Genomic DNA, 11,891 nt, shown 5'->3' with positions numbered 1-11,891 from the left:
AGATAGACAGCCATTTATTAACCATGTGTACTCACAGGATGGGGAGGACACCGCGTGCCCCACTGTGCCACACGTGGGTTGCACTCGGGAACACAGTGTAGAGACAGTGTCTTTGGGAGGGGGCGTTTTTGGTATCAAGAGGGTAAACTAACCCCTAGTTCCCATGGCAGCGTGTAATCAGATTGTCTGCAAAATTCTGCAGGCTGGTAGGGAACAGACGACTGCTGCTTAGGAATGAGCAAGATCTGTGCCTTGTCCCCTTAGAAAGCTGCTTGTTTGCTAGGGGACCTTATATGCAAATCAACACTATGGAGGGGAACATGCATTTAGGGGACGTGAGGCCCTGCTGGTTTCTCCAAATGTCCAGGCAGCCCATATTATTGGGCCTTAATTTTGGACCTTACCCCACAGTGCAGTTTTCCAGTCATTTTCTCTCAACTCAGACACCTCATCTGAGGATCTGGCCTCTGCTCACCAGTCCCATAGCCTCATACAGTCCACCGTGTAGTTTAATGTAAAAGTGTATTGCGGGGACTGACTTGTAGCTTCCAAAACTTAAACTGCCTTGCCTCAGGGGGTTTATACTTGACTGCTTTCACCTGGAACCCCTCCCGTCTCACTCATCCTTTTTGCTTTCCTGTAAGTCATAGAGGGGATCTCAACATCTTCCTTACATGACTGAAGCTCCAAGCTTCCAAAGTTCTATGGGCAGAGGCTGGGTCTTTATCTCTGCACCCCCACTACTAGCACAGAGCCTTCCAAAGCGCAGATGCTGAATTACATTTTGGGAATAGAAGAGACGGTGAGTGAGAGGTCTAACTTGTTAAGATTTACTGTCTCCTACATTCTTTAATACGCTAAGCATATCAAGATATAAATCAATTTTACAAAACAAAAGACTGAAAGGAGTCACCAAAATGAAAGTTTTATGACGTTTTATTATTTTTTCTATTCCATTTTCCGAAAAATTTTACTGTGGGATTCTTTCACATTTCCACTGAAGTCCCTCTTGTGATGTAATTTTTTATTTATTTTTATCTTCATGATGAAAAAATCCTCAGACTTCACTAGGGGTGAGAGCAACCAGGGCCGTGATATCACGTCCGGCTGTGGCACCAGTGGCAGCCCTCTCTGCCTCTATAGCTCGTGCTCTCTCTTCATCTACCAAAGCCTCTTCATACCAGGGTGAGAAAGCACTAGGGCCTGTATCACAACCCTTGGCCAAGAATTCCAGGACTTGCATCTTGCTTGTTTCAGCGTGAGCTCTTGGGCCCCACAGGAAGTCATAACGTGCAGGATCGCTGTCAGGTACCTGGCGGTACTCCAGATACTGTAGCTGCACCAACTCTGCGTTAATAAGCTTCCTGGGCTCCCCGTAGATGCGGTGCTCCCTCCCAGCGTATACTTCCAGCATATTCAGGAATTTCCAGATCTCCTCCTCGCTGGCACAGTTGCCCTTCATAAAGATCACACCTAGGATACTCATGAGGAGACCGGTCTTTGGTAACCCGTTGCCAGCATACACCCTCCCATTATTGGGGAGGTTCAGTTTGCTGACGAGGTCATATACGTGGTTGCTTGAATCGACTTCCTTCAAATCAACTGCAAAGACAGCCTCAATACGATCAGAGGCTGTCTTCATGATGTCAGCAAATTGGTCTTGGGTAATTTCGCCCACAATCTTCAGCATGTCCTCCTTCAGAATGGGCTCTTGCATTTCATACTTGCACAGGAGAAATTGCTCCAACAAATCCAGCTGCGTGGCTAGAAGATCAGTGCATGAGGTCTCTGGAGATGGGACCTCAGAAGAACATGAATGTTCCTTATCTTGGCTTTCATCGCCTTTGTCAGATCTTGTGTCTAAAGCACCTGAAGAGGTAATGGTGGTAGACGAGGGTCTCCAAGACCCCTGGGAAGTGCTACTTGTCTCAGTAGCTGATGACTTTTGAGGATCACCTTCCAATACAGAAGAGCAGGAGGGGGACTCGTCTCCCACAACTGCAGCTTCCTGAACGCTCTTGTGCCTCTTGGAGTCAGCACTGGTTTGGTTCCGTTTCTTACGGGCACGGGCCTTACCCTTTCGTCGCCGAGGCATTATGACACATGTCAGGCACAGCAGGCACGGGTGTGGTCAGAGCAGGTGATGCCAGCACCTGGAGGAGGGAGAACGAGATGGTGTGGCACCTTTGCGGGGAGATTCCACCTTGGCCTTAACCAAGGGCACCTCGTTAAGGCTCTGAGGGCCGTCAGCGCTCTGGGAACCCTCTTTAAGGATCTGAGGGCTCCTCTCTGATCACCTGTCTGCTGAAAACCCTGTAGAGCAGCTTAGACCATACCTAGGACAGAGCCACACAGCCCTTTCTAGATGTTACTGGGGCGACAGCAGGGCCTGTCAAGGGGAACCCCTTTGTCCTGGGTTTGGGAAGTGCTCTCAGGTCACATTCAGGATGATTATGTTAATGACTGGCAAGAAGCCCCTCCCCCACTCCCCGCTGTGGTTCTCGAGTTGCCACTTAAATCCTCCATGCCACAAGAATGAAGAGAGACGGTGCTTCTCGTAGAGAGTGCACCTGAAACTGACATCTCTCGGGGGCCCTCTCTGTCCTGCACTTTTTGGAGTCGTCAGTTCTCATTGAGAATGCTCACCTGGTCCCAGGTAGGGATTGAGAGACGTCCTTCTTGCTGACTGTTGGCTTTACCTTCACCTCACGTTCAGGGTGGTGGGTGGTCCCTCAGGCTTCACTCAGTGTCCTTCCTTGGCACAGCTAGAGCCAGGGTCTCCTCTCTCTGCTTCGGGCCTATCTCATACTAACGTCAGCACCTACCCAAGAACTGACAGAAGAATAGAGTTTCGCCTCCTCTGGCTGCATTCGCCTGGCTTCTCTCAAATGAAAGATGCACGAGCAAGTTGAGGTCCCCTCATGAATGCTCCCACCGAGTCTCACTCAAATCCTGTTTGAACGTCTGGGTGTATCTAAGATTCTTCCCTCTGCTGAACTGTGACTGCACCACTCAGACAAAAGCCTTCACTCACTGTGATGCCCTGAGGAAGAATTAAGGGGTGCTTCTCCCTGACAAATGCCTGGGGATCCCTGAGTGACAGTACTTAGGGATTCTGAGGTGTCCTCTGTGTTTTGGGGGTGAGTGGTCCGCGCAGTGATCATGCTCCATCCCCTGACTCTCCACTGACCAGGAATTCCTCCCTGTGCTGACCTGCTGCCAGCCCTTAGGCCCGGGCCCCCACCCCCATGATGTACTGACACAAAGTGAGAAAACACCTGGGGTTTTGCACCCGCTGGGACCCTTGCATGCAATGTCGGGCTGTGATCTGCACCGCCCCAGTTCCTGGGTCTGGGGTCCCTCCACTCCTCACTTCGGGCCTGGCCTTCACTCTTTGGGGCCTGCGATTTCTCCCTCAGCCGAGCTGAGCCAGAGCCCACCAATCCCGGATGGAGGCCTTTATTCCCTGAGACCGCGGGGTATGCGAAGGACGTTGGAACTAACTACCACTTTGAGGCCTCCCAGGAATGGGGGTGCAGGTGGGGCCGGGTACTGTGTGGCTGCCTGTTTTCACGGGGGAAGGTGGTTGGGTTCTCGGGGCAGGTCCCCGCACTTGTACCTTAGGTCACCTCGCACCCTGACACTAAGACAACATGAGGGCCTCCTCCAGCTCACCCTATGCTCGCAGCTCTGGGATAAGGCCTCACTCTTAGACAGGGCCTCCCTCTGGGCAGCCTGTGTCAGTGGCAGATGGGCGGGGTCCCTTCATGTGCGTGGGTCTGGGTGGGTCATGGGGCAGGGGAGTGGAAGGGGAAGGACTGCAGAGTGGGGGCGAGGCCCGCAGGACTGGCCCTCCACTCGGGAGCCTTTTCTGGACTCAGCGGGTCCTGGGCTACTCCTCCTGCCCACCCGTCAGCTGCCTTGGACCGAGGCTCTCATGTCCCTCAGAACCCCCGGTAGGAAATGTTTAGGGACCAGAGCCAAGCAGCCATGCGTGGGGCCGCCTAAGGCTGACAGTAATGGTGACCCTTCCCCCCCCCCCCCCCCGCAGTCCTCTGTCAGTGTCTTCCCTTGACTCCTTGTGGGTGCTGGTCCACCACTCACGTGCTGACCTGAGGACAACCCCTCACATCAAAGACCGCTTCTCTCTGAGACGCTGACTCGGCATGGAAATACCACCGTGGTGATAAGCAAGGCTACATTTGCAGTTTTCCCCAAGGACACTGCTCGAAATTCCCACAGGGCTCCTGCTCTAATCGGCCCGTCCCCTTTAGGCTGCATCCTGTGTGCTCTGACTCTAGCATACTGACGGGACAGTGGCTGTCAGTCTTTTCATTTGAGAAGTCTCATGTTCAAGGGCAACATTCAATTGGTGGAGTTCATGGAACCCATGAGAAGAAAGTGAGGGGGATCCTCAGGGTGTCACCCCTGTCCAAGACCCAGTGGGGAGTTTCTGTCCCGGTCACTTTGGGGTCCTCAGTCCTCAATAAGGGCCCTTACTTTGGCTCCACATAGGGCCTGGTATGCCACCCCTTTAGTCGAATGGTGGCTCCACCTTCAAACTAAGGATTTCACCTGCCCTAGACCTAAGTGTTGGGGGAGCTTCAGCGGGAGAGCCCTGTCCTGGGTCTTCAAGGGCTGAACCCAGGGATGTGACCAGATTCTTTGTCATCCCTGCGATTTAGTGGTGGTGGTTCCTCAGTGGTTGCTTCCACCCCCATTCTGGCCTAGAATTGCTCCCCAGCCCTTGGGCCTACCCCTCCTCCTAAGGCCAGCACCACCCTGAGACCCCCAGGAGGAAGTGCAGATCTCCGCCTCTGACCATACCTGTCTCGGACTCCTGAGGCCAGGTAAGGAAGAGAATTCTGTCCTGTTTCCACTGCTGTGAGCTGTGTGGTTCCCTTCGTCCTCACAGTATTCACGTTGGCCTCTGGAAAGCCTAGAGATCCTGCCACTGCGGGCCTTAGGCCACACCCCTTAGAGTAAGTCTCTCACCCCTTTGTGACACCACGGGAGGAAGTGAGTATGTCACATCCTGTCAACAGTGCCCAGGTATCCCAGGGCAGCCAGCAGGGGCAGGGTTCTCTGTGGTCTCTCAGTTCTGAGCGTGGAGGGTTCCCTACATCCTGACTCAGGGTCCTCACCTGGACTCCTGGCAGGGCCGGGGACGTCTTCCTTGGCTTACCTGAGGACCCTCTCCTCAGACCAAGGCCCTCCATTCTGCCACCCTTTTCTCTGAGTCATTCTGACAGCCCTGCCCAAGGCATCCCAGGGTTGACGGCGGGGGCAGTCTCTGTGCCACCTCACTGCCCTGGGGTCTGTGGTGCCCTGTTGTACCTACGGGCTCTGCCCTTGAATCCTAGAAGGGCCTGGAATTTGTCCCTGTAGTGTCCTGGGTCGCAGAGCCACAAACCACAGTGCTGAGTTCTTGGGGTGCCAGAGAGGGAAGGTCAGGGAGTGCCACATGAGGCTGTCCTCCCTGTGCCCTTCCTGGGTGACAGCAGGATGCAGGCTCCTTGGGGCCTCTCCGTTCAGGGTAGGGGTGTGACCCCAATGCTCACTCGGGACCCTTACCTGACTAACGACGGGCCCCGGGACTGCTCCTTCTTCCAACTTAAGGTCACCCATATAGAACAAAGCTCTCATGTCCCTGAGAGCCCTGAAAGTAAGGGAGGGGATGCTCAGCCCGACAGCCCTGTCCGGGCCTTCTGGGTCTGAGAGCAGACAGAAGCCGGTCTCGCTCCAGTTACCAAGTGGTGTGTCTCATCAGTCCTCGTTCATCAGTCTTCCTCGCGACTCCTGTCTTCTATGAAAGGCTTCCTGGGAAATGGTACATCTTTGAAAGCTCTTGGTTAGTCTCCCTACTGCAAACCCAGCAGAGAACTTTTTGTGCCCCAGGAGTGACATGAGGTGGGGAAGGTGCCGCAAAGGCAGAGTAGGGCCCACGACAGGTGTTGTGTTATCAGAGAAAACACAGCGATCTCTTCTTTCTCTCACTAGCCACACTTAGGCTCTGATCTGACTTCACTTCTAATAGATCTACTTTCCAAAGGGAAGGGGCTGAGCCCAGTGGTTTTGTGAGCCCCTGATCTTTTGAGGTTTATTGATGTTTCCTTTCTAGACTCTGTGGACATCCGATGCCTAAAACACCGGGCTTGTGCACTGTGCTCCTCTGCCCCAGGGCAAGCGCACAGGGCCCCTTCTAGTCTGGCCCCGGGTGGAGGTTCCTCTCTTGCTCTCCCACACTCCAAGGTAACCGTTAAGATGTCCTTTCCATTCCAGGCTTTGTCCCTCACCTGTGAGACCCATTATCTGAGGGTCTGGCCCCTGCCCACCACTCCCACAGCATCATCCAGCCCCCATGCAGCCTGGCTTAAAATGACCTCTCCACCCCCAAACTGTCGCCCCAGGACTGGCAGTTTCCCAAGGCCCAACACTGCCTTGGTCACGTGAGGTACAGTAAATCGGTGTCAAGAAAATATGGAGGTTTTCAATTTGTTTAGAATAAAGTGTTCATCTTAAACCTCAATGATAATAAATGTGACATCCATGACAATAATAAACCTAGATTCTGAAACAAAATAAGCCATCTGTTAAAAAGGGAAACAGCAACAAAAAAATACTGACCTAAAAACTGCTCATCTCAAAAAGGATAAAACCAAACAGCATACGTGTTTTAGTCCCGCTGGCGCATACTTTGCTCTATTACTTAGAAGGCTCACGGCTCTCTTCAACCCCGAGGTGAGCGGCCTGCCCCAGACCTCACTACACGTGGGGGGAGCTGTGCGAGGTGGCCTTGGAAGGAACGCGCACTGGCGACGTGGGCAGCCCTGGCCGCGGCTCTCACCTCTGCTCTCTCTGCCGTATCTCCCCACCCTCCTCATACAGCTTTGGGAAGGCACTGGGGACGGTCTCGTTGAGTCGTCCCAAATCTCCAGCACGCTCATCCTGGTGGTCTCAGCGAGGGCTCTTGGGCCCCACGGGAACCCGTAGCGTGGAGGATCACTGCCGGCCACCTGGGGGACTCCAGGTACTTGGGCTGTAGCACATCTTCTGCAATGAGCTTCCAGGGCTCCCCACCTGCGGTGCTTCTCATCCGCAGAGACGCCCATCGTAGTCAACTATTCCCACATCTCCTGTCGGTGGCACGGTTACCCTTCATGGAGATGAGGCCCTGGAGATTCATCAGGAGACGGGGCAGGGGTGAGTCTCCGTCACCCCTGAGACTTTTCTCTTTGCTGATGTCCGATTTGCTAACTAGGTCTTCGGAGGGGTCAGTGGGGTTGACTTCCTGCATGTCAAGGCCGCAGACCTGTTTATTCTGTCAGCGGCGCTCGTGAGGATCTGAAGGAAGTGTGCCCTGTGCTTTCTCTTGACAGTCTCAGCAGTGCTGCCTTCACAGCAGTCTCTTTCATTTCGTATGCTGGGGGTGTGCCAACCGTCCTGAATTCCTGCTTACAGGATCTTTGCAGGTGCCCTCAGTGGGGCCGGGACCTGGGAGCTACCTCTACTTTCCTCGTCTTGACTCCTGGCACCATTGTCCAAATTCGTGTATGAAACACCTGCAGCCGCAGTGGTGGTCAGTGGGGCTACCTGAGGGTCCTGGGCAGTGCCAGAAGCTGGGAGCACCCCGAGATATAGGAGACAAGGGCGAGGGGACTCTTCTCCTGCTGCTGAAGTGACCTGAACACCCCCGGGCCCCTGGGTCTCACTCTGGGCCTGACGGCATTTGTCCTGAGCGTGGAGCTTACTCTCCTGACCCCTAGGCGTGGTGGCACTGGTCAGGACAGCAGGCACCAGTGTGGGCAGGGAGTAAGTGATGCCAGCACGTGGAGGAAGGAGACTGACACGGGGCGTCCACCTTGCTAGGGAGAAAGCAGCAGAAAGTGAGCGTCTCCTCACACGGCCACGGCCCAAACAGAAAGCTGTGGGAAGCAGGTTCAGGCCTTACGTGGGGTGTTAGCACTCAAGGTTCTCACTCAGTGTCCGACGTTTGACTCATACGTGTGGGCGTTAATATTTCTCCCTCTGCTGAACTGGGACCACCCCACTCAGACTGAGACCCTTACTCCTCAGTTGCCTCTCAGTGGGATCTGATGGTGCCTCTTCCTGGTGTCTCTCCCTGGGACCTCCCAGGGCTGACAGTCGGAGGATTCTGTGGGGCCCCCAGTGCTGTGAGGTGGTCGGTCCGCAGTCTGGAGGGTCCCACATCTGGCTATCAGTTCAGTGGCAACAGGGAGACTCTCTCTATGGGACCTCACTGTTCTGAGGTTGGCGGCCCCCTTAGTTGTTCCCGGGTCGGAACCTGAATTTCTCCCTCGGCCCACTAGAGACCTCCAGATTCAGGCCAACACCTTCACTTCAATGAGTCTCTGGGGCTGGAAGTGAGGTGGTGACGTATCCGACTAGCCCTGCCCAGGGTTCGCAGGGCTGGAAGATGGTGAGACTTGGGGGCTCCCCTCTGCTCTGGGCCAGTGCCCTCCTGAGGCCTCCCTCAGTATGCTCCGTGTCTTGACCTGTAGCTCTCCCCTCATACAAAGGCTGACAATAACCTGACCCCCTGTGAAGAGGGGAAGTTGGCCTCATCTGGTCTCCCAAGGCTGACAGCGGTGGAAGGAATCTGTGCTGCCCCCAGTTAACGGGTATCTGGTCCCCTCAGTCTTCAAGGCCCTCACCTTGACTCTTGGCACAGCCCAGAATTCCTCCCTCTGCTGACCTGAGGTACTCCTGGATGAGGTCCCTCCCGTCCAGGAGACGCCCTGGAGGGAGGTGTGACTGGTCACCTTACAGAGCCCAGGTCTCCAACAGTGAGACAGGGCTCTAGGTCGCCCCCTCATTTCTGGGAAGGGTACGCTCTTTGTCACTTAGTGTCACTACATTGACACTGTTAGCCCCTTGGCTGAATGGGGCTCCCCCATGGGTCCAAGAGTTGCACTTCCCCCAGATCGTCTCCTCCCTCAGAAACCGAGGGGTAGCCTCAGTCTGAAAGCTCTACCTGGACGTCCAGGGCCGACTGTGGAAGCGGAACTTTGTGCCTTCCCTCTCTTCTGGGGTGGCTTGCTGCCTCATCCCTAATACAGGATTTCTACCTGGATGGCTGCCTCGCGCTGGGATGTCACTCTCTGCTGAATTGGACAGCCAACCTGAAAAGCAAAGCCCCATCTCCTTGAAAGCCTCCAAGTAGATGCCAGGGCAAACCTCGAGGGAGGGCCTAGGTGCAGACCCCTCTGTTGTGTTAATCAAGGTCTTCACCTTGACTGCGAGCCAATCTAGGGACTGTATCCTCTGCTTACCTGGAGCGATAGCCCTCAGGCCTAGGGGATAGCCTTCCTGGGACATCCAAGACAGAGGTCAGGATGAGCCGGGAATAGCCACAACTGTTTTTGTCTTTCAAGGGCTGATAGCTGGGGTGGGGCCCTATGGAACCCACTGCTCTGGAGGTGGTGGTTCCCTTCTGGGAAATGTCACATCCCTACCAAATTGAGAAGTTTCCTACCACAAACCTGGCAGAGACTGGGTCCTCATCCAAAGAGTGATGTGACAGGGGCAGGCTGGGGCAAAATGCAGGGACCCCAGACGAGGTGCTGGGTTGTCAGAGAGAAAACAAACTGATCGATTCCTTCTTTCCAGACTTGGCCTCTCATGCGACTTCTGTAGTGCAAGATTTACTTTTACAGGGGGAGGCTGCCCAGGATGATTTTTGAGACCCCAATGTTTTGAGATTAACTGTCTGTGCATGTGTACAAAATCCTACTGTCACTGACTGTTATTTCTTTTCTTCTTTATTCATCCTTCTCATTTGTATCGCTATTCCTACTGCTCTACCTATAATATTCTAATCCCCTGCTCTCTGTGCAGAGACCTTCTTTTTGTCCCCTGACGTGCATTCCTGGAGCTCTGTGATGGAAATAGTGAATTAAAAGACACAAAGTCAGACTCGGGCTGGGAGGATTGGAAAAATGTGAACTTCCCACAAATTCAAAATGGGGATCTAGTCCTAGCTGTGTCACTTAACAGCTTTGTGAAGGTGAAACATTTGCAAGTTGTTCATCTGTAAAGGCACTCCGGTAAGCCTTATCGTGTAGAAATGGAAGCATATACATACTGTATTATAGACGACTTGGGATATGGATTGGGACGCAGTGGGTCTTTAATGATTAGCTGCTATTATATGTTTATTTTGAATCTCCGAAATAGTAAGAACCCATCAGTTTTTTTTTCTTAAATCTAGTACATATCAAACAATACGCAATGATCTGCAACAAACTTTCTTTAATAAACTAAGCAAATCCAGGTAGTTTTAATATAACAAAAATAAAGACTAGAAGGAATACGGCAAACCAATAATTGAACACAGTGAAATTTTTGTTTTTTAATTTCCTTCCTTCATTTGGGATCCCAAGTATTTTATCGTTGGATTCTTTTACATCTCCATGAAAATCCTGTTTCACTGTCATGTTATCTTATCTCGATCATGAGCAAAGTACTGAATATTTTCCATTTGTTTTACAAATTTCAAAACAGTAACATTCAAACCTTTTCAACAGCAAAAACGTGAGAGCCATAGCATTCACATATTTATATTCTGAACGTTCTAAACCTTCTATTAAACGAAACAACATTTGAAAACAATATTATATATCTATATCAGTCTATTTATCGGTCTCGCTGTTTTTTACCTAAAGGTTACTCATGAGGAAAATGGAAAAGCAGATTAACGTTGTGTTAAAATTAAACAGACCGCGACCACAATTTGTCTTAGAAATTCCAAAACTGTAACTTTCAAACCCGTTAAATAGGAAAAATATGACAGGCACGTCATTCACATGTTTATAATTTGAAGGTTGTAAAGCTTCATTAAAAGACATAACATTTGAAAAAAATACTACGTCTGTTAGTATATCTAATCTAATCTATCTTTACCTAGAAGTTACTCATGAGGACAAACAAAATGCAGATAAACACCGTTTTAAAAGTAAACTGTCCTTGACCACAATTTGTCTTATAATTTCCAAAAGTGTAAAATTCAAACCTCTAGATAGTAAAAAATGTGAGAGCATGTCATTCACATATTGATATCGTGAAGGATGTAACGCTTCATTAAAAGATACATTTGACAAAGTGCTACATATCTGTATAACTATCTGTCATCTATCTATATCTCCTATCTATCCATCCATCCATCCATCCATCCATCCATCCATCCATCCATGCATCCAACTGTCTCTCTACCATCATTCTGTCTTTACCTACAAGTTACTCATGGGGTGAAAAAGGAAATGCACATGGAAATCCTGCTTACACCTAAACCGACGTTCACCACAATTTGTCTTAGAAATTCCAAAACTGTAACTTTCAAACCCTTTACATAGAAAAAATATGATAGCCATGTCATTCACATATTCACATTTTGATGGTTGTAAACCTTCTTTAAAAGACATCACATTTGATAAAATACTACATATCTGTCTATACCTACATCTAATCTATTTACCTAGAAGTTAGTCGTGAAGAAAAAGGAAATGCAGATAAACACTATGTTAAAAGTAAACCGTCGTTCACCGCAATTTGTCTTATAACTTTCAAACGTTTTAGATAGCAACATATGTCACAGCCACGTCATTCTCATATTTCTACTTTGAATCTTCTAAACCTTTATTAAAACAAATAACATCTGAAATTGTTCTATGTTTCTATGTGTTTATCTATCTACGTATCTATCTGGTATCTATCATCTATCTATCCTTCTATCTTTACCCAGAAGTCACTCATGAGAAAACAGGAAAACCAGGTAAACATTTTGTTAAACCTAAACTGACCTCAACCGCCCACTACTGGGCAGGCAGGCTGCTCTCTTCAACCCCGAGGTGAAACGCCTGCCCCAGACCTCA

General features: G+C 50.9%; 1 protein-coding gene across 1 annotated transcript; it reads right to left on the bottom strand.

The window, feature by feature from the left end:
• Positions 1-1,057: 1,057 nt before the first annotated feature.
• Positions 1,058-2,095, bottom strand: LOC148754563 (melanoma-associated antigen B5-like). Its single transcript, XM_088795072.1, has one exon. The coding sequence runs from the start codon at positions 2,093-2,095 to the stop codon at positions 1,058-1,060; it is 1,038 nt and encodes a 345-aa protein (XP_088651198.1).
• Positions 2,096-11,891: the final 9,796 nt, after the last annotated feature.

This window comes from Rhinolophus sinicus, chromosome 18, assembly GCF_057876585.1.
Source record: "Rhinolophus sinicus isolate RSI-liver-muscle chromosome 18, RSI-T2T, whole genome shotgun sequence".
NCBI lineage: Eukaryota > Metazoa > Chordata > Mammalia > Chiroptera > Rhinolophidae > Rhinolophus > Rhinolophus sinicus.
Note: the sequence above shows the minus strand (reverse complement) of the source record. Positions and strands in the feature narration are given on the sequence as shown.